The sequence below is a fragment of the Corylus avellana genome, chromosome ca11 (assembly GCF_901000735.1).
Source record: "Corylus avellana chromosome ca11, CavTom2PMs-1.0".
NCBI lineage: Eukaryota > Viridiplantae > Streptophyta > Magnoliopsida > Fagales > Betulaceae > Corylus > Corylus avellana.
The window spans coordinates 6,000,828-6,022,579 of record NC_081551.1 but is presented as its reverse complement, the minus strand read 5'-3'; the positions used below and the strand labels follow the sequence as shown (position 1 = coordinate 6,022,579).

Below are 21,752 nucleotides of genomic sequence, written 5' to 3'. Positions count from 1 at the left end.
CTGAGGCTAGAAATACTTCCATTTATAATGTCAAAAATAAATACTTTGAATTTTAGTTCTTTATTTGTTTCTACAATTGGATTCTTTATCATATAAGTGACACATTTTAGAAAACATTATAATTAATAAAAATACAAAAATAAAATAAAATTACAAGAGCTTGTGGTAGGGGTCACCAAGGGTGGTACCACCCCCACCTTTGAAGGGAGGAATTTTGGAAGTGTTCAAATTACTACTTGATAGAATTTGAGAGGTGATGGAATTATCCTCTAACGGGATGTGCACAAGGATTTGGTAATTTGAACTAGTGATTTCCGCGAACTCCAACCAATTGAGTCACTCTTTAAAGACCTTCCAAAAAAGAACTTGGTGAACATGTTTTTTTTTTTTTTTGTTGAACGAATTATCCCTTCATTGATATAACAATCAAATGGGGAAAAAAACTCCGTACAATGCCAAAGATATAATTTGAAATCTTCACAATTCAAACATTATATATGACATACACAATAGTCTATCGGGCTATTATAAGACAATATTTATGAAAAGTCACCATCTCAATCAGTTTCAGATTTACAGCAAATTCCGGCGAATTACGTCTCTATCTGCTGCCAGGTTCTTGATTCTCTCCTTTTTTTTTTTTTGTTATCTTCGCTACTAGTGCTTTATCAATCGCAATCTCCTTCGCTACCTTTTCCATAATGACAATTCTTCTCTATGCTTGATAACTCCTTCATCATCGGTCTATGGTTTGCTCATAGAAAATGAATCATAAGAAAATAAAAGATCGACCGAAAACTAATTCCGTTATTCTTAAGAATTTGTGAAAACAAAACCTTAAAAAACAAATAAAACTCCATCTAATATATTGCTTCTAAAAGTTGATCTAGAGAGAATATATTCTTATTTAAAAACAACGAAAATACAATAACAAAAACTCAACACTATCACATGTTTCCCGCACCACCACGGGCCAACCATGCGCCACTAAAAAGCATCCCAAAGACCATTGACACATGCATCTTGATCGATCTATGATGGAGGCGAGAAAAGGGAGGGGAAAGGGGGGAAAGATAAAAGGGGCGGGGAGGAGGGAGTGGTAACTCCCTCCCCCCACTCTGCTATGCTCCAACATGTTGTTGATAATGCAGTAGTAAGCAAATTCTATCGTGACTTGTACGTACAATAGTTTTCCAAGACGGCCAAATTCTTGGATTTCTATGCAAAGAACATTGGACGGAGTATTTTATGACCCATTTTTATTTTTATTTTTATTTTTTTCTTTTTTATTCTAGCATTGTATTTTTTATTTGGGCCTTGTTATTGTTTGTTTTCTTGTAACATTTTTCTAATATTGAATAGATTTTTTTTTTTTTTTTTGGCTTTTGTGAGCCATTTGGTTGGGCCGGCAGGATGCAAATCCCAATGAGAATTGGGTATAAGTATAACTCTCACCTAAGTCCAGCCCATCCGAGACAAGAAGAATCAAACCCACGCCGAACGACCCAGCCCAGGTCTAGAATGTTCCATCTCCAAATCCAGTAGAACAAATCTTGGCCGTCTATTTCACAAAACCCTAAAACCCTAACCCTTTCAGCTATAAAGCCCCCATCTGCTCTTGCCTCTCCTCTATGAATTAAAGCCTCTCTATCTCTCTCTCGCTACCAAACAGGTTTATTAATTTGCTTTTTTGTTTTTATTTTTTTCAATTTTGCTTTATTCGTTGAATGAGTTTTGATGTTCTTTCTGATTTGTAGTATTGATGTGTATTCGTGAAATGTTTAGTAATTGAATTTGAAGCGTTGAGGGCTTTGTCGTAGGAAATTGTGATTATTTTGGGGAATTTGACGTTGCCCCTTTAGCAGTGTTCCGAGTGCTTTAGGGATGTACAAGCCCCACAAATCCATCCATCCTACTCACTTTGTCAGCTTTCTCTTCTCTGGTCTTGCTGATCATTAATGGGTGGTACATCCCTTGAATTTTATAGCTTATTAGTGGTATAGAGCTTAGATTTTTTTTTTCTTTTGTGTGCTGAATGCGAGTATATTACAAAATCTTTTAGAATAATTGATTTTGGTTTCTGGGTTTGAATTTTGTTCATTAAATCTGGCTGAAGAATGCATTGTTTGAAGAAAAAAGCATTTATTTTCGAGTCCGATGAATGTTTTGTTTCTTGCCGAACGTTGATGATGATAAATCCAAAGGCTTGTTTCTCAAGACATTCGCAGTGGCCGCCTAAGAGCTTTCGCCTTGCCGGGCTTGAGAGCTTGTGCTGTTTAATCCTTCCTTGGATGTCTGAAACTAATTTTCCCACTCACCTCCACACACAACAACTGTTTGTGATAAAATGTTTTGAGCATATTTCTTATTTATTTGTTATATGTGAATTTCTTAATGCTATGTTTGTTTCTTGAGAAATGTATTTTTCATAAATAAATTGGTGAATCTCATTCTGCCTTCAAATTTAATTTGTTATTAGTGCTCAGTGTTTTGGGTATTCAATGTTTGTGCGTTATTCTACATATTCATCCAATGATGACAAATCCAAAGGCTTGTTTCTCAAAACATTCGCAGTGGCCGCCTAAGAGCTTTCGCCTTCGCCAGGCTTGAGAGCTTGTGCTGCTTTAATCCTTCCTTGGATGTCTGAGGGTGTTTTTCACATGATGCCACATGACATTTTCTTTTGGAGTTTTTTTAACTCCTTGTCTTGTTTTATTTTTTATTTTTGGCTTCCAACTGTTATCTGCATTGTCCAAGTTTAGGGTTTAGGTTATTGCATGTGACATGAATTCTCATTTGTTTTATAAAAATAATTGCATATTATACATGATTAAATGTTGGAGTTGATAATTTGAATCATTTGGTTTGAAAATAGTGGTTAGGATTTATGTAATTTTGCTAACTTCTGTAGCAATACGGGGAGATGGCATCGACGATGATCAAGGTGGCTACTTGCGTGGATTCTGGCTCTGACATGCCGGAGACCTGTCTCTCCGACGAACCCAGTGGTAGTCTTGCTTCTGCGGTGGAGGCTACTGTGGGCTCTGCGAAAGTGGCGCCTTCAGACTTTGGCTCGCTGGGTTCCTCTGCCTTGGTTCCAGTAGCTAAGGAAAGAGAGACAGCTACTGTCAAGGCTGACAGGAAACCTCCTCTGGCTAAGGGGTTTCTTCGGCGGGAGTTTTTTGGACCGTGTTCCGCTTCTTCACCTTCTCTTCCCTCGTCTGAAGTGAAGGTTGTGTCCTCGGAGGCTGTGTTGTCCGAGTCCAAGTCGGCTAAGATTGGAGAGAATGTAGAGGTGGGGGAGTGCAACTCGGCTAAGATTGGAGAGAATGTAGAGGTGGGGGAGTGCAAGTCGGCAAGGTTTGGAGAGAATGGAGAGGTGGGGCTTGAGAGCTATTCTGAGGTTGTGCTTAATGCAATGGAAATCGCTCCCTCTTTGGGTTTGTCTTTTGGGGGTGATGAGAAAAGACTTATGGATCTTTTGTTGGCCATAGAAAGAGATCGGAATATGGAAGATGGTGTTTCTGTTTCAAAATCTATGGAGAAAGAGGTAGTTCAAAAATTTGAAATGTTCCATTCATCTTGATGCTAGATGCAGTGGTTCTAGTTGGGATGTATGTAGGTCTAGGGTTGCTTGGAGGTGCTAGTCGGGGTAGAGGCCGGTTGGTTTTGCTGGTTTAGGGTGTTTTTGGGCTTAGGGTCCGTTATTGGGGGCTTAGGGTGCTTTTGCGTTTTAAGGTCCTTAGGAGGTTCTTTTGTTGGTTTAGGGATTTTTTGGGGACTAGGGTCTATTATTGTGGGCTTAGGGTTTTGTTTGGCGATTTAGGGTCCTCTTATGGGGCCTTTTGTGGCCTAACTATAGTTTTTGTTTATACTTTCTGTGTATTTAGTGTGTATTTAGAGGCGTCTTACGCTTTTCTGATATATACAACAGTACTTAATCGGAAAAAAAAAATTTGTTTAATGCTACATAATCATCCACCTCCACACACAGCAACTGTTTGTGATCAAATGTTTTGAGCATATTTCTTATTTATTTGTTATGTGTGAATTTCTCAATGCTATGTTTGTTTCTTGAGAAATTTTTCTTCTTAAATAAATTGCTGAATCTGATTCCGCCTTCAAATTTGATCTGGAATTAGTTTTGAGTGATTTGGGTATTCAATATTTGTGCGTTATGCTACTTAATCATCCAATGATGACAAATCCAAAGGCTTGTTTCTCAAAACATTCGCAGTGGCCGCCTAAGAGCTTTCGCCTACGCCAGGCTTGAGAGCTTGTGCTGCTTTAATCCTTCCTTGGATGTCTGAGGGTGTTCGTCACATGATGCCACATCACATTTTCTTTTGGGGTTTTTTAACTCCTTGTCTTGATCTGCATTGTCCAAGTTTAGGATTTAGGTTATTGTATTCTCGTTTGTTTTATAAAAATTATTGCATGTTACATAACTTCTTTTCACATTTTCCAAATGAGGTTGACCAGGAGGGGGAAGTGGACAGAGGAAGAAAGAACGGCGGCACCGCTGCTCAATGAAAAAAAAAAAGAAATAAAAAAAGAGAACTAGTGCCAGAATGGTGAGGGGAATAACTGCACTAGGCGGAGAGAAAAAATTTTCTCCCTCAGCCAGAAAGAGCCCTGAGAGGATTTTTATGCAAATCTTGAGGACAAATTTTTATAAAGAGATGAGGAGGTAATACCTCAAATTTTAGTCCCCATTAAAAAGGTTTAATTTTGAAATTAATACTTTTGTAATAATATTTATAAACATAAGAATAATTATGGAGAAATTAAAGAGCATATGAGGATATTTATGAAAGTAAATTTTGGTTGATGAAATTTGATTTATATAATAAAGAGTTTATTTTAAGGTTTTAATTTTATCATGGGAAGAGTCGAAAGGGTTAGGAAGTTTTAATTGGAAATTTTTGTCGACTTTAAGTGATTAAAGTTTGAAATAGGAATAATAGGAACAAACGAAGGATAATAAATGTTCTCATGGGATAGTTCAATAGGGGGATCATGCCTTATAAAGAGGAGATCACTAGTTCAAATCTATTCACCTTTTTGTACATGTAAAAAAAAAGGGGGATAATAATATGCCCATTACACTTGAACTCATTGAACTACTATTTTGTTGCAAAACTTTATATTCATTAGTTAAAATGTTGTTAAAAAAGAAAATTATTTAAGTATTGTAAGTTTAAAAACTAAATTTATGAGGGAGCTCTCTCCTTCCTCTTCTATTCACTGTTCTTATCCTCATCTCCTTTTATTTATTTTTATTTATTTTTAATTTTATATTTGTAAGTATTCTCCGACCACATCAGCAACTTCGGCCTATCTGCTATGCGTTCGTCCACCTATTACTGTGTTTTGCCATTCATCTCCTCCCCTGTCGCTGCTGCGGTTGTTTGTTTGTATTTTTTGTTTTGAATAAGATGTTTCTTCTCTCTAGATCTGCCATCATAAGCGAGAAAGAATAATTAGTGTGAGGGGCTATTGCTCACAGCCTAGATAGTTCAGTGTAAGGGGTTACCTCTCATAGCCGGTTTAAATAAATTTTGTTAGGAAATTTAGCTACTGGTATCTTAGATTTTAGTATGTTCGGAGCAGATCTGCTCTTTAATTGTATTTGTACATGGGTTAGTAGAAGATTGAAGTTATAGATAGCATTTGATTGTAAGAATTTTTGTTTGTATCTAAGACTTTGTAACCTCATAGCCTGACTATAATTTTGAAAAGAGCTTTTTTGCTATGCTTTGTAAGAGTTTTATGCTTGTAATCTTTAATCAATGAAATCCTCATATTTCTGTGGAAAAATTACAGTTTATCCACAAAAATATTTCGTGGATAGTTCGGTGTAAGGGGTTACCTCTCATAGCCAGTTTAAATAAATTTTGTTAGGAAATTTAGCTACTCATATCTTAGATTTTAGTATGTTCGGAGCAGATCTGCTCTTTAATTGTATTTGTATATGGGTTAGTAGAAGATTGAAGTTATAGATAGCATTTGATTGTAAGAATTTTTGTTTGTATTTAAGACTTTGTAACCTCATAGCCTGATTATAATTTTGTAGAGCTTTATGCATTGTGCTTTAAGAGTTTTTTTGCTATGCTTTGTAAGAGCTTTATGCTTGTAATTTTTAATCAATGAAATCCTCATATTTTTGTGAAAAAATTACAGTTTATCCTCCCAAAGTTGGCAGCGTTTTTCACTTCAAACACCAAAGTTTCAATTTTTGCAATTCACGCTCCCAAAGTTTCAAATTTTTACAATTTGGCCAATTATATCCAAAACTTCACATATTGTCCCTAATTTTTATTTTTTTATTTTTTATAAAAATTTTAAAAAAAATTCAGGGCGGCCGTAGCCACCCATTTAGCCATTTGGCCATTTTTGCACTCCCAAATTTTTTTTTTTTTCATGAAAAATAAAAAAAAAAAACAAAAAAATAAAAATTAGGGGAAACATTGAAATTTTAGGATAATATTGGTCGAATTGAAAAAAAAGTGGAACTTTGTGGGGTGGATTGCAAAAATTGAAAACTTTAATATTCGAATTAAAAAATACTGTCAACTTTAGGGGGTAAATTGTAATTTTCCTTATTTTCATTCAAAAATAATAATAAATAAATTTTTATCGACACAAAAGGCCCTTTGATCACTTTTTTTTTTTTTTTTTTTTTAGGGTATTTATGTCCTTTGAATTTTTTTTAATTGATTTTTTATTTTTTAAAAAATAAGGCAATTCTGTTTAATTTAATCATTTCTAACCGAATTTGTTTTTAAGCATAATGGTAGTTTAACCGGGATGTAAGTTAATGGAGGCAACTTGAAATGATGAGTGTTTGGTATACCTCTTTTCACCCTTTTCCCCTTTTTAATGTAGTTAATGTGGATCAATGAAAAAAAAAAAAAAAGAATGTTTGGTATAAAAATATGAAAAAGTTGTATAAAAATGTGAAAAAAAAAATTATTTTTTTAGTGATTTTTTTATTTGAATAATAATAAAAAGTAAATGATGTGATATAAAAAATGAATAATGTAATATAAAAAATAAAAAATTAAGAATGTTTTGATGTTGATTTTTTTTTTTTTTTTTTTAATTTTTGAAAAATGAAGTGTAAATAGTGTTGAGGGGAGGGGAAAAGAGTTGTCAATAATGTATTTTATGAGAAATAGGGTATTTACGGCTTGTTTGGATAATGTATCAAACTCAATTTTGTTTTCTTCCTCTTTTTTTTTTTTTTTTTTTGGGTTGAATTGATGTTTATTTTCGACACTTACTTTTTTTAAAACCAACTAAAAAAATACAATTAATAAAAATTTAAAATGTATACAATTAAGGGCAGTAGTTAGACTACCCTAAGATGGCAGCTCAGCCACCTCCGAATAGTTTTTGGGGGTGAGTTGGCCATCCCCATTAGGAGGTGGCTGAGCCACCGGCTGGTGGGGTAAACTAAAACTACCCAAATTTATATATATATATATATATATATATATATAATTTCATTTTATATTCTTTAAATTATCAAAACAATTTTAAAAACAATAGAAAAGGATAAAAGAAATCGCACACTCAAAGAGCTAACCTTTTTTTTTTTTTTTTTTTTTTTTTTTCGCTTTCGCTAAGCAGAATTGACTTTGTACTAAGCGTGAAATTGACTCCTGTTTTTCATTCGTAAATCGCAAGTCGTTTTTTTTCTTCCTCTTGGCGTTTGATTCAGTGCGTTTATACGTCCTATCAGTCTATCACAGACTCAGAGACAAATTATACTGATAATACTTAGAGGTTCAAATAGAATGAAAATCGAAGGAGGCGTAAGCCTGAAGAAAATACTTAGAAATCTCAGACATGGGTTTAGGACTTTGTCTTGTATGAACTGGGTTTCAGGTTCTGGGTTTCACGTGGCTGGTCTTTTGGGTGCTGTTGGTTTGATTTTGGCTATAAGAGACTGTAAAGTGGGCGATTTGAGTAGCTTACGTTGGTTTTCGGAGAGAGCGAATCGTTCGGAGGAGTTGTGGTTGGTACCCGGGTTGCAAAATCTTGGTAATAATTGTTTTCTCAATGTAATTTTGCAGGTATGATTACTTCGAGTATATGGGTTTCTCTTATTTTGCTTAAATTTAGTTTGGTGGCTGAGAAAATTTAGAAAGAACAAGAGAGACAGATAGTTTAGTTGATGGGACTTTCTATTTGGTCTCCGAGAATGGAAATTTGAAGAGATTCAACGTTATGTTTCTTTTTCTTTCTAAAATTTTCTTAGTGTCAAACTGCTTTGTAATTGTAGTTTTATTTAGTAGAGGACCTAAAGTGGTAATATCTTCTTCTTGTTCCGTTTTTAAATCCGGAAATTTTCTCAGGCTCTGGCTAGCTGTTCCTACTTTCAACATTTTCTTCAAAAGGTTATAGAGGAATGTCAACTATCGGTGGATGAGGAACAGGTTGCAAGTTTGCCGCTTGCAGCTGCTTTAGCTACTTTATTAGAAGGTAAAATTAACACTGTGAATTATGTCAATAGTGTTTGTGTTCGGAGGTAAAGATTGGCATGCACTTTAGTCTTTTTTGCGTATACCAATAAAAAGTTAAGTTGAATTGCATTTATCTTGGAAATCTGCAATTCATGCATCATTTTACTCTGAATTCTTATAAAGAAAAACACTTATTAAAAGATGCCCAAGTCATCTTTGATTTCCTGGATTACATTAACCTTGATAGTTGATGCTTTATGATGACAAATATTATATTTTCTTCTCACTCTCAACTTTGTTTCTGTAATGTTTGCTACTAATTCTGCTATATTTCTGGAATGAATCTTCAATACGCTACATTCTGAATTTGTTATTGGAAAGTTGTACGGTTGAATGAACAAAATTGACTTGGTCAGTGTAACCGAACTAGTGATCCTTATCTGCAGAATTGTGTGAAGTTGGTGGAAGAAGAGTTGTTTTGAGTCCAAGAAAAGTGATGCTAGCTATGGCTCATTATATTCCAAATTTTAATCTGACAGCCCAGCAGGTGCAATGGTTCCTTTTGAATGCTTTAATAACTTGAGTAAACTATGATCCTGAGCCTAATTTTTTATTTCATGTCCTTGTAGGATGCAGCAGAAGCATTCCTTCATCTTTTGTCCTCTTTAAGAGAGGAATTTTCAGATTGTTATTTTCCAAATCAATGTTCTTTAGTTGATGTTTGTGCTTCCAGTTGTAGGATTCTCAATCCAAAGAGGAGGGAGGATCTAACTGAGCAGGAAAGATGGCAGCAGCAGTTCCTCGGACCATTTGATGGAATTCTTGGTAGCATATTGACTTGTCAAAGCTGTTCATCTCAGGTTCATGTGGCCTTCACAGAGAACAACTGTAATTGAAATGCTTTAAATGTCATAGCCTTATTTGATTCAGAGTTATGTCTCAGTTTCACATGCATGTTGGTATGCGTGAAAGTTATATAACTCTGTTTATTACTTTGGGTGTTCATGAAGTACCTTTGTAATAAACTATAGTTATTCCATCCATTTGATTTTATTTAATTTGTTCAGGAGAAAAGTCTATAGTTAACCTATTAGGTTTATCTTTGGTTTGTGAGAATTATTAAGTGCAAATTATTTTGGAAAAACAATTATTTCTTGCACATGAACTTTATAGGCTACTATTGTAATCTCCTATAACCCCTTTCTCCTTTTCTCTGTCCTGATTTTCCAATTTATCATTTTATATACATTTTTTTTTCTGTTGATTTTGCAGATCTCATTGAGTTTTGAATCTTTTCGTAGCTTGCCTCTGTCACCTGTGCTCAATAATGGGGCCCACATTGTATGTTTTCTGAAGATTTTTCTATTTAAGATTGTGTATGTTTAAGCCTGTCACTTGGATTTTCTGTCCTCATGTTTTTTTTAATATGCTATTTTTTATACCCTTCTTTTTGTTTTTCTTATTCTTATACAACACTAGATAGTTGGGTCTACTTTGGAGGATTGCCTGAAGCAGTTCATCATTGCTGAACATGTTGAGAATTACCACTGCAGCCACTGTTGGCATATTGCTGGAATAAAGTATTTGTCCTCTGTAGGGGCAAACGAGGTATTTATCTGATTTGAGTAGTCTATTTATTCACCGATCAAAGTTTAGCCTTCTGGCCTGATTTATCTCATGGCAACAATGAAGTGGGCTTGGTGCTTTTTGCTACTCCATTATCCTGTTTGTTCATCATCATTTTGCTTATTGAGTACCTTTAATTACTTTTATGTTGGTCTGAGTGTGGCTCTTGAGTTTTTCTTACCGTTTTACTTGAAGCAATTGACTGCTATTTATCTTTTATGTTGTGGTTCTTGTGCATTTGTTTCTCAGATGGAGATTGAAAAACTTAGGGTATGTAGTGAGCAAGAAGACTGCGACTGCCAAAGACTTCTTCATCTAGAGACACTACCATGGTCTAATAACTTTTCATATACACTAAAGCAACTAAGCATTGCTCGTTGTCCAAAGGTACACATACTAGACCGTCTTTTGTAGTAATGATACCTGAGGTACTTGCCAGCTGTCAAATTAACATCGAAAGATCTCCTATAGGTGGAATCAGAACTGGGATTGGCTTATTGTTTAGGTGGTTGCTATGAAACTGTAGGATCCGTCTGGCAGGAAGTCATTAAACCTTTTGAGGACTGGGTTTTCATTATGTTTTCAGAGGAAATCCTTGCTCCACACAGATGGAGCAATGTATCTATGTTCTAACACATGCATGGATAGGCTACAATGCATGATCTGTGAGGAGTGGGGCGGGGGTGGACGGACTTTGGAGGCTTAGGATACCAGAGTGATGATGGACTATTTTTAGACTATGAAACTAGCTTATGAGAAAAAAAAAAAAAAAATTGAAGATAGAAAAGATGCTGTTGGAACCAAGCGCGATCTCATCTATTAAACACTGCAATAAATTTCATTGAAAAGCTAAATCCAAATGCCAAACTTTTGTTTTGCAACAAGCTGTGATGAAAGGCCAAAACTCTATCCCCAACATTTATTTTATTTTTCAAACTTGGGTACTTCACCCTGGTTTTTGTTTACAAAGACTGCTTTTTTGCTTTTGGTATTTGAATTGAAGTTTTCCTGACATCTCCATTTCTCTTTCTGAATTCCTGATTATGTTGTTAATCCCCAAGCACAATTATGTACTTGCAGATTCTATGCATTCATCTAAAACGTGTGTCGATAAACATGTTTGGAGAACCAGTCAAACTTCAGGTACTTTGAATTTGCTTGCTTCTATTATATTTGTTACCTTAAGTTTCTTATTATTTATTTGTACTGTGGTTTTTAATACTTAAAAATACCTTTCCGGCCTTTTATTTTGCTTTTAGTTTTACAATATATGTCTATCTATATGCTCTTTTATTACTTAATTTCTTTCTCCCCTTCTTGAATATGTTGTCCTTCAGTTCTTCCATACTTTGTGAATTGCATGAAATGCTCCTCGCTGAAATTGGCGCAAGGAAATTCTAACTTCTCTACTGATGATTGTAGGGACATATTTCTTTTCCATTGATCTTGGACCTGTTCCCATTCATGACCAGTGGGGTGGGAATAAAGAGTTCGGGAGAAAATTTGCGAAGAAAGAAAGTGACGCTACAATGCGAAAAACCAAAACCTCTTGCCAATCATTTGAGTGTGCAATTTGATAGTATGAAGCTAAATTACATTTATGGACTATCGAGAGAAAATGTACACTCAAAAGAACTCGATCCAGATGAATCTCATTGCAGTGTAAATGCACAAGGTGTTCAAGGAGAAATCAATTCGGCCCAAACTGAAGGATCCCCAAAATCCATGCCTACAATCATGCATATGCAATCTGATTACAAGGTAGGTTGAGGTTTCCTGATATTGCTAGAATCTTGAGAGTTATCGACTTGTGCTTTCCTTCATCAACGATAAATTACTTTTCATTACAAAGCCTGTTAGATTGATGATAGACACTTGGCACATTTATGTTTCTGTTGATGAATTTCAACCCCTCAAGGTGAGTACTGAAAAAAAAAAAAAAAAAAAAAACCCTTCAAGTTCAGGTCTTATTTATGTGTTGGTGCATGCAGGTAACTGTCCCTCTAGAAACTCATTTGTATCGACTTGTTTCTGTTGTGGAGCACTTTGGAAGAGCTGCTAGTGGCCATTACACTGTTTACAGAAGTGTGAGAGCCGATTCAAATAAGGAAAAGGAAGTTCCCGACGATCAATTTGAGCCGGACAACGAGAGTTGGTTTTGTATTTCAGATTTTGAAGTGCATAATGTCTCAGAAAAAGATGTTCTTGATGCAGAGGCTAGCTTGCTCTTCTATGAGAAAATTGTCTAAGGCTGAAAGATGCACATAATATATCAATTTGTTGTGAAACTTTCATTTTTATACCAGAATGGCCAAATGCTCCTTCTTTAATTGCAACTCCATGGATGGCTCTTCAAGCTACCAAAGTCATACCAAGAGGCATTTGCTATTTGGAGAGACCCTGAAAAGCTGAAGCTGAATAGAAGAATTCTAACGGGAAGAACAATAGAAAGCCTCATTTTTATATATTATTGCTTCTGGTACATACTTTTCTCAAAATGAGTATAAAGCAATGCCCTTTATTTTTATTTTTTTTTGGGTGTCTTTTATCTCTCTAATTGTACATAATATTTTGAACTGAGGATCTAATTGTGTTCAGGGTTGTAATCGAGTCGATTCGAATTAAGTATTAATGTTCAAGCTTGATTTATTTAATTTTGTTTCGAGCATGAACCTAACTTGAGCTCATCGCTCATCATTGAGGCTAAATTATCTATTCAAGTTTTGTCCGTTTATTTTTTGAACAAACTCGAACGTGTTCATGAATTTCTTATTCAACTTAGTCGTTCTTCACATATTGTAAATGTCATCATGTTTTATATTTTCATAATCCGTATTAATTGTAGTTTCTGAATTTTTGTGAAGATTATACAATTTATACCGTTCTAGGTAATTAGGTAAACTAATTTTTACTTATGAACTCATACAAATTAATTTAGCCAATCTTGTAGTTGTAAAAAATATCAATATGTTTTTATTACAAAATTTACTATTTATAGTATATCTAATGATATATTTTACAAACTCATACTATTAAAATAGTAAATTATATACTTTGTATATATAAATGCACACACATATCAAGACTCATGATTTAAGGATTTGAGTTATGCCTATCAGATTAAGAAGAAGATTATTTTTTTCCTCATATTTTCATATGCTTAAAATTAATGTTTTCACTGCAAGCTAAAAAAAAATACTATAAAAAATAAAAAATAATATTATAGGAGTTTGTACGAGCGTCTACGAGTCAAGTCCAATTTATACGAGTATGACTTACTTAATGAATGATCTTCAACAACTATATTTAAGTGAAGCAATTAATATTCAATCCATTTTGAAATAGCATGTCTAGAGCCCGACTTGAATTCCAATTATAGTTACGCTCTATAATTAAACCCGATCTTAAAAACAGTTTCGGGCTTATTTATTTATCCAAACTTGTTCCAAATACCTCACACATCCATAAATATCAAACAAAATTAACCATATTAATTAAGATATATAATTTGATAATCAATTACCTAATGTAATGTTTAAAGTGAGATTATATATATAATTTCATACATAATTAACAAGCATAAAAAACCTGAATAAGCTAGACCCAATTTTGATCGTTCAATAAACCTGTTTCATTAAAGATTGGCCGATTGGGTTATCCACAATCCAACCCATTGTCAATATCCCTAGTAATAGTACATCAAATAAAAATAAAAGACTTCCCTTGTAACCCTTTTCCCTCATTCAATTAAAAAAGAAAAGAAAAAAAAAAGACTAAAAATTAATCTTATTGTGAAACTAATTTGTCACAGAGTAATTATAAGTACTCAACTCCCATCCCACTCTCATTTTATTGGGCTGATGTGGCAGTGCCCATAATCAGCCATTTAATTTATTTATTTTTTATTAATAAAGATTGATCCAATGGTTGATGGACACTGATAGATCAACCAGTAAAATGAGAGTGAATTTTAGTATGCACAACTCATATATGATTATAGTTATTGAGACACAACCTCATCCACAAGAAGCAACAAAAAAACACACAACAATGAGAGAGAAGAGATAAGATAAATAAGACATAAAATAAGGTTGAACCAGATTCAAATTTTAACTTGTACACAACAAGTAGATCGAGTCGTGTAAAAATACATCCAAGTATATATGTTTATTAATACAACAACAAGAGGCTCTAGATAGAATAGAAAAGCCAAAACTATTTCTCAATACTATTATATTATCTAGAGTAATGATAGAAGTCACTCTTGTGTCACTCCAAAGAATGATGTGACTTATAAAATCACCATTCACCTTATGATTGATCATTATTGAATTTTGATCAAATGGTAATTTTAAAAGTCACCTCATCCTTCGAGTAACATAAAAGTGACTTATAAAATTACTCTATCATCTATGTCGGAAAGTATTCTCTCCCAAGTGGTAGTAGCTAGGGTTATCCACTTCTGGTGAGGTATGACTTGCTCTTGAGAGGATGTTCTCCTCACACTCTTGGGCTCACATTATATATGCAGTTGAGATATCAACTCGCAGCCATCAAGAAAGGCAACATGTCAATTGCTAACTACTTTCAAAAAACGAAAAGCTAGCTTTGCTGACACTTTGGCAGGCAGCAGCCATTGATTAGCCCCTCAATGATTTTGAAGTGGTCTCTTACATTTTGGCTGGCCTTTGGCTTTGAATTTGACTCTTTAGTCACCTCTGTCACAACTAAAAGTGAAGATCTCTTTATGGTCATCTTTTAATCCATGAGGTGCGCATTGAGCAGAACACACTAGCGGTTGACCTTGGTGTTCCCACTTAAAATAAAAAAAATAAAAAAAAAGTGCGTTTGTGGCGTTTTTTAAATGCTAAGAATCGGTTAATAAATGCCAGAAAATATGATCCTGGCATTCATTTCCTAGCCTATTGTTTGTACCTGCAACCTAATGCATGTCCATAAATTTGTGCTGGCAGATTTTTTTTCGCCATTAAGTTATTCCAGCACCAGCAAAATTGAAACTTTAATGACATGTGCTCATGTGCTAGGATTCTGTTGCTAATCTTGCACCCAGAAATACCCTCAAATAGCTCAAACTCAAGCAATCGAGGAGCCTCTCAATCTTCTAGCTGCACTAGCTAGATCTAGAGGAAGCTCTCTTCCAATCTACCGTACCCTTCTATGGGAGCTTCCAATGGGAGCTTCCAATGGCTGACATCTTTGTTAACTCTGCAACAAATATGCGCTCAAGTGCCGTCATCGCACTATATATATATATATTTTGTTCCCTATCAATCCCATATCTTCATCTAATATATATAGTTAAAGTTCTTTTTTAGATCTATATATCATTGATTCAATCTATAACTTATCAAACCAATTATATATGCATTCTTATGATCCCGGAAAAGCAACTAGATTTACAAATAATAAAAAGAAAAAAGAAAAAGGAGATAATTCTATGTTATAACAGACAACTAAAAGAAATTTTGTATATACATATATATCCCTCATGATCTGTTTGGCTTGAGTCTGATGCCTGGAGAAAGCACATCTATGCGATTACTTGAGCTATATGTTTAGCATAAAAGCTTAATTGATAATTACTTGTCAAAAATTAGGGTTTATGATAGGTTGAGCAATTGTTTAAGTCTCTTGTTTTTAGGGTTTAATTTGTTAAACAGAATATAATTTACAAAAAAAATTAAAAATACAACCAAAGATGCATCCAATATATTTATTCATAAAGCTTTCTATAAAACCCTAGTTTACAAAAGATCCATACAAACCACATGAAGTAAAATTATATGTTCCCGTTTACATTTTCACGTACCATTTTCCATTTCTCCATCAAAAGATCCATGCACCTAGATCTATTTGTGCACTCAAAACTATATATTAATCTTAATAAGTAAAACATATACGTGTATATATATATATATATACCAATACTTAATTATTTAACAAAATTTTTTCATTTTTAGTTATGTATCGGAGGCTTCCTTCTTGCCGGAGTGTAATCTGCAGCCACTAATTCATCAGCACTCTCTAGCATCCTTTCTTCTTTGGGAGAAAACAGATCATCATGGCCCTTCTGGGATTCATTTCCAGCCTCTCTTATTAATCTGCGTGCTGCTACAAAAAACCAAAAAATAACCCAAAAAACAATTAATTATAATAATCAAGCAAGAACCATATATATATTCTGCAGTACTGCATATATATATATATATATATATTTTAATTACTATCTACCTGTGGCTTGGATAGAGAAAAAGCAAAGGATGAGGAAAGCCACAAGAACAAGGCGTTTGCATGGTACTGCAGCCATCAAATTCGACTCTTTTTTGAATAATAATTCACTTGATCGATCTCTTCTTTGTCTGCGTAGAGTTCTCTTCATCTTACTCTCCTTTATATAGACATATAATTAATTAAAGTATATAGTCATGTAAATATTATTATATGGACGGTCGATCTAGTTGCGTATTGGAACTTTTGAACGTGTCTAATATTGTCTAACAGAGTTCACATCGATGTCTCCTGCTGTCTAGCATGAAAAGGATAGTCTAATCAAAGACGAGAAATGCAAGGAGCAATATATGCAGGTTAACCAGTGAGAGGGATCTGAGTTTGTCTCCCCTTGAAAGCTGCATATAATTTGTTTTTTTGTTTCTTTTTTCTTGTATTAGAAGATAGTCGGGGATAAAAAGTACTCAGAATTAATTCCAATGTCGTTTAGCTAGGGTGGGGTGGGGTTCTAGGTTTGATCATGTTTCTTCCATGCATATGCTCAAATTAATATATAGCTTCTCTCTTTAATTAATTAATTAATATGTATCAACATGTTTTCATTCTCTCTTGTGCATAGTAGTTGCTAGGTTAATCTGATTATCACTAAATTTTACAAATTTGAATTGATAGAACAAGAATCAACTAAATTTTACAAGAATAATTGATTGCACTTTCTTTCCAAGTACACCGGGTTTAAGGGTTTAGATTGAAGATAATCGCGGAGTTAGGATTTTGATTCACAGAGAGCGAAATTATATATATAGGATTTAATCTGAATTTTCCTTATATGAATTTCATTAATTAAGTTACGGGATTTAATGTAAGATAATTATGGTATATCACATCTCTCTCTCCACTTCTCTCCTTCATCGTTCCGAAAATTTAAATATAGGGGTTTTATATATAATGCATTTAATTGAATTAATAGAACACGGATCAACTAATATTTTTTAAAGAATTGATTGCACTTTCTTTCGAAGTAAGGGACATCAATACCGGGTTTAAGGGTTTAATTAGATTGAAGACAGTGGCGGAATTAGGAGTTTGATTCACATAAAGCAAAATTATATGTAGGATTTACTCTGGCTTTTGCATGTCGGTGTGTTAAGAGTTTTATTAGCGTTTATATTAATCTGGCCTCGGCATGTTCCTACGCACGTTTTATACCTAATAGAAACTCTATGTATATAAGTAGGTCAAGTGAACTTCAAATGCTGAACAAATCCTTACCGTCCAAACCACCTATTCACAAGCCAGAAACAAATCCAACCACTAAATAACTAACGACAATGGCCATTAAACGTAATAACTTGGCTCGCTAGGAGTCGTGTGCCCCCTCAGGACACCCCCCGGCTCCGCCACTTAGAAGATCTAGGAATGGATCCAACTGATCAGGTTTTATGTTTTGTGATCTCTAGTGCCTCCATGTCTCTCCATATTAGGTTTAGATGATCTGTATGGAGGAAGTGGGAGCAACTTGGATCGGTGGGCCTGAGCTCATACCTATTCTCCGGGCTGACAAGAGCAGCATTGATGATCCAGTACAGACAAGCACATGCATGATGCATGGCAATTCACCTCATGACAAACATGTAAGGGTGGCATGCATGTTTATGTATGCATATATACATACAAGAGATTTTCAATGTAATTGTGAGGCCAGAATTTAGGAAGAACTGTTGAATGATGATGATCTTGTTACAGAGTTTAATCATCTATGATATGAGTCAATCATCATCTAATTATATATAAATTACTATGCATTAATGAAGGGAGGGAGAAAAACCCGACACAATCGTTTTCAGATAAGGCGATGGACGATGTTGTGTACAAAAATCACGTGGGATGAACTATAGGATCATCTGCGCGTGGGCCTGCTTTGTCCCTCATTTCCATATACACTAAACATGATTTGTCTTGCTAATTAAAGCTTAAAGATACAGACAAATATTAATTAGACGAAGCAACAATACAATTATGGAAATTAATTACCGATAGGGTTTGATCATCATGTGCATGGCAATTAAAGCCTTTCAATTTTATTTTTTTTGCTGAGCTAAAAACACTTGTCTAATATTTGTTTCTCTATATTTTATAATGAGCCTCGGTTTTTATCTCATCCACTCAATTTTCAAAATCACCATTGGATCGGTGGGCTTATGCATGTGTGGAACCTGCATAAACCCCACAGATTCAAATGTGATTTTGAAAATTGAGAGAATGTGAGAAGGGTCGGTAGAGAATGTATTGCAAGACTATTTTGTCGTGGCTTTTTTTCACCCCCTAATTAATATGGAATAGGGGAACTAAGTGCATAAGATAATACAAGAGATGCAAAGTAATTTCTTATTTGATGTGTAATTTTTTTGGTAAGTATAATCCGTTTAATTTGGAAGAACGAGATCTCAATGAAGACTTTGTTTCTGAATCATAGCTTCTTTGAAATTGTAGGGGATGTTGATCTATATGCAGAAGGTCTTTTGGAGGAAACATTTGGAAAAAATATAGTAAAAAAAATGAAAAGGGTAATAATATATTAAACCAATATATATATTAATATACAATAATATAATTTGCTAATAAGTAACTAGAATTACAAAACATACAAAATTGCAGATTACTACTACACAATCACTAATATATATACCTTTACAACTTATAACCTATCCACATTAGTTGGTTAACTCTAAAACCTTACAAACCAACACTAGAAAACATTTAAATAATCAAGATTAATCCAACAAAGATTGAATAGAAATATTTTTGTTCTCATGGTTCTACCATAATTTCTATTGGCAATTCCCAATATATGATCTAGCTGCATAAGTTAATTTATATAAGCAAATTCAACAGTTTATCAAGTTGTACACTAGAGATCAGAAATTTTTCAATTGATTTTTAGAATTGTTAGTAATTCATTCTCAAGTGTCTTTATTTTCTCATTAATCACACAATTCTCAGTTTTAAAATTATCAATCAAAATCACAACCAAAAACCTCCTTTTTCAAGTTCAATCTTATTAATCTTTATTGATCTTTTTCAATTTGGTGCATTCTTTAAAAAGCTTGTTATACGCCATTTACAGCTCATTGTTCGTGACTAGACCCACTACTACATCTCATAGAAGCAACAAAATCAATGGGATTGTCGTTTTTATCTGAGTAATCAGAATCAGACTCATCATTATTCTTGGTAGCGTTCATGGCTTTACTTTTGGACTTCCTATAATTGAGACATACAACGCAAACATGTCCATAGCCCGAACACTCAGGAAACTTGAGGTTTCTAGTGATAGTGAACATGAATATGTGTGTAAACTAGGCCTTGTATATGAGGAGCAACCTAAAGTATGCCTCAAGCTCCTAAGTCAAAATAAAACAAATAATAATAATAATAAAGAAAGAAAATGGCATGCCTAATTTCCGTTCTATGCAACAGATTTCCTTAAATTTTTCCACCTAACATCAAACTGCCGTTTTCTAACCTTTATAATCATGAGGGATCGGAGCACTTACAGTTTTCACCGTCTAGGTATCTTCTGTACGGCTCTCAGCGGGTAAGTGGTATTATGGTCATACCTAAGTAGAATAACTACAGTTGGTCTCCCCTGACTGCCTTTTTTATTAAAAAAAAAAAAAAAAAAAACCTTTATAATCCTGTCCTCAGAAAACTTTTTACCAATACTCCATATGGTTTGATATTGTTTTACTGATATGCCTGAAGTTTTCAATATTTCCGATCCATACATATTTTTTGTGATATTCAATGTTTTTAATTAATTAATTTCATCCATCTTCAATCAAATTACTAACTAAACTAGTCGTATAAGAATAATAAGTAGGTGACCAAATATTACAAGGTCAGTTAGTGTGTGCATCTCATGCAACAAAATTTTGTCCACGATTTTAACAAAAAGTGGAAAGTAATTAATATTGATTAAAAAAATTTCATATGTAATTAGAAAAATTAGAAATTAAACTTCAAATGGTGTAAACGTATTTTACCCTTGACTAAATCATAAAACCATGCATGGTAATTAGTCATCACATTTTTTTTTTTTAATATATAAAATCAATTGTTTATAATTCTTTATATAATCATTTGATTATGATCAGACCTTGAGCATAGGAAATTGTATGTTTCAAAGTGATGTTTTTTAATATAATTAAATTAATCGGTTGATAGACCTTGTAACTATGAGGTGACAGAATTTAAGTATTCACGTGTCGAATATAAGTATAAGATTAAATAAATTAATCATGACCTGTTAATTTCGTATCAGGCTCTTGGGTCGGGTAAATAATTGTGAGTCCTAAATGTAAAGTGTTGGGTTCGGACCTTGTTGAGTCATGAATATAAAACTGTAAATGTCAACCATAATTTGATCAATTTAATTAAACGGATCAGACCCTTTAACCCTAACCCGCTAATTTCGTGTTGGGTTCGTATCGGGTTTAAACTTACTTTGCTCATGTTGCAACTGGTCATGGTTACCGTCATTGGATCAGACCCTTTAACTATAACCCACTAATTTCGTGTTGGGTTCGTATCGGATTTAAACTTACTTTGCTTATGTTGCAACTGGTCATGCTTAATTTTTTTTTTTTTGTTAGATAAAATAAAAGCTTTCATTCATCAACCCTAACCGGCTAGTTGATCGTGTAGGATTCATTACTCATGTACTAATGCAAAAGTTTTTTCTTCAACACATTAATATTCTTGACCAGTTGCTTTTGCTTATGATTTTAGCTATAGATCAACTAAACTGATGACGGTATAGCTTAGCATCTTATGGTTCAAACCAATTAACACTCTATCATGGGGTGGAGTTGGATTTGTAGCTGCAATTGAACAAGCAACTGACATTAATTAATTATTCTCGAAGAAATGCTACTCAGAATTCTCAAGTGTTCATCTCTCAATATTCTTGTTTATGTGGCACATTCACGTCCACTTGTTTTCTTAAAAAAAATAAAAAATAAAAAAATAAAATTGAGAGATATATAGATACTTGAGAATTATGAGTAGGATTTCTCTTATCTTTATTAATATTCAACATGTTAAATCACTGCTTATTCGAAAAGATTAAATTAATAAAAAATGATGATTCAATCATTTAATTAATATTTTAATACTCCTCTCATGTGCAAGCTTAAACTCTTTCCACTAAATAAGACGCAAGACGTGAAATATTTAATTATTGAAATTGAAGGTAAATTATGAAGACTATACAGTCTATACCAAAAGCTTATGCTAATAGGGAATAGTAAATTTAATATTTTAACATAACTCCATACTTCAGACACCAGAAAAAGAACTAGTACTGTAGTTGCATCTAGTTGCCAAAACAAAAAATAAGAAAGA

The 21,752-nt window shown here is 33.7% G+C and overlaps 2 protein-coding genes and 4 non-coding genes across 6 annotated transcripts; all 6 read left to right on the top strand.

Annotated features, from left to right (window-relative positions):
• The first annotated feature begins 1,603 nt into the window (after positions 1–1,603).
• On the top strand, positions 1,604–4,320 carry LOC132166792 (uncharacterized). Its single transcript, XM_059577678.1, has 2 exons — positions 1,604–1,672; positions 2,912–4,320. Exon 2 carries the CDS (start codon positions 2,924–2,926, stop codon positions 3,584–3,586), a length of 663 nt encoding a protein of 220 aa, XP_059433661.1. The 5' UTR covers positions 1,604–1,672; positions 2,912–2,923; the 3' UTR covers positions 3,587–4,320.
• LOC132166820 (small nucleolar RNA snoR99) lies at positions 1,874–1,973 on the top strand. The gene has a single exon (XR_009438622.1). It is a non-coding gene; the product is annotated as a small nucleolar RNA snoR99 (small nucleolar RNA).
• On the top strand, positions 2,182–2,303 carry LOC132166823 (small nucleolar RNA SNORD14). Its single transcript, XR_009438625.1, has one exon. It is a non-coding gene; the product is annotated as a small nucleolar RNA SNORD14 (small nucleolar RNA).
• LOC132166824 (small nucleolar RNA SNORD14) lies at positions 2,528–2,651 on the top strand. Its single transcript, XR_009438626.1, has one exon. It is a non-coding gene; the product is annotated as a small nucleolar RNA SNORD14 (small nucleolar RNA).
• On the top strand, positions 4,191–4,314 carry LOC132166826 (small nucleolar RNA SNORD14). Its single transcript, XR_009438627.1, has one exon. It is a non-coding gene; the product is annotated as a small nucleolar RNA SNORD14 (small nucleolar RNA).
• A 3,323-nt stretch (positions 4,321–7,643) lies between the features above and the next one.
• LOC132166440 (ubiquitin carboxyl-terminal hydrolase 27) lies at positions 7,644–12,754 on the top strand. Its single transcript, XM_059577255.1, has 10 exons — positions 7,644–8,081; positions 8,364–8,490; positions 8,918–9,018; positions 9,101–9,331; positions 9,744–9,812; positions 9,951–10,079; positions 10,347–10,484; positions 11,178–11,240; positions 11,520–11,858; positions 12,089–12,754. Exons 1-10 carry the CDS (start codon positions 7,803–7,805, stop codon positions 12,344–12,346), a joined length of 1,734 nt encoding a protein of 577 aa, XP_059433238.1. The 5' UTR covers positions 7,644–7,802; the 3' UTR covers positions 12,347–12,754.
• The last annotated feature ends 8,998 nt before the right edge of the window (positions 12,755–21,752 follow it).

What these genes read in the sequence shown, in the direction of transcription:
- LOC132166792 (XM_059577678.1), top strand. Translation starts at nt 2,924, where the DNA reads ATGGCATCGACGATGATCAAGGTGGCTACTTGCGTGGATTCTGGCTCT.
- LOC132166440 (XM_059577255.1), top strand. Translation starts at nt 7,803, where the DNA reads ATGAAAATCGAAGGAGGCGTAAGCCTGAAGAAAATACTTAGAAATCTC. An exon ending in TTCTCAATGTAATTTTGCAG is followed by an intron (nt 8,082 to 8,363) that starts GTATGATTACTT and finishes AAATTTTCTCAG; the next exon opens with GCTCTGGCTAGCTGTTCCTA. An exon ending in GAGAACCAGTCAAACTTCAG is followed by an intron (nt 11,241 to 11,519) that starts GTACTTTGAATT and finishes TGATGATTGTAG; the next exon opens with GGACATATTTCTTTTCCATT.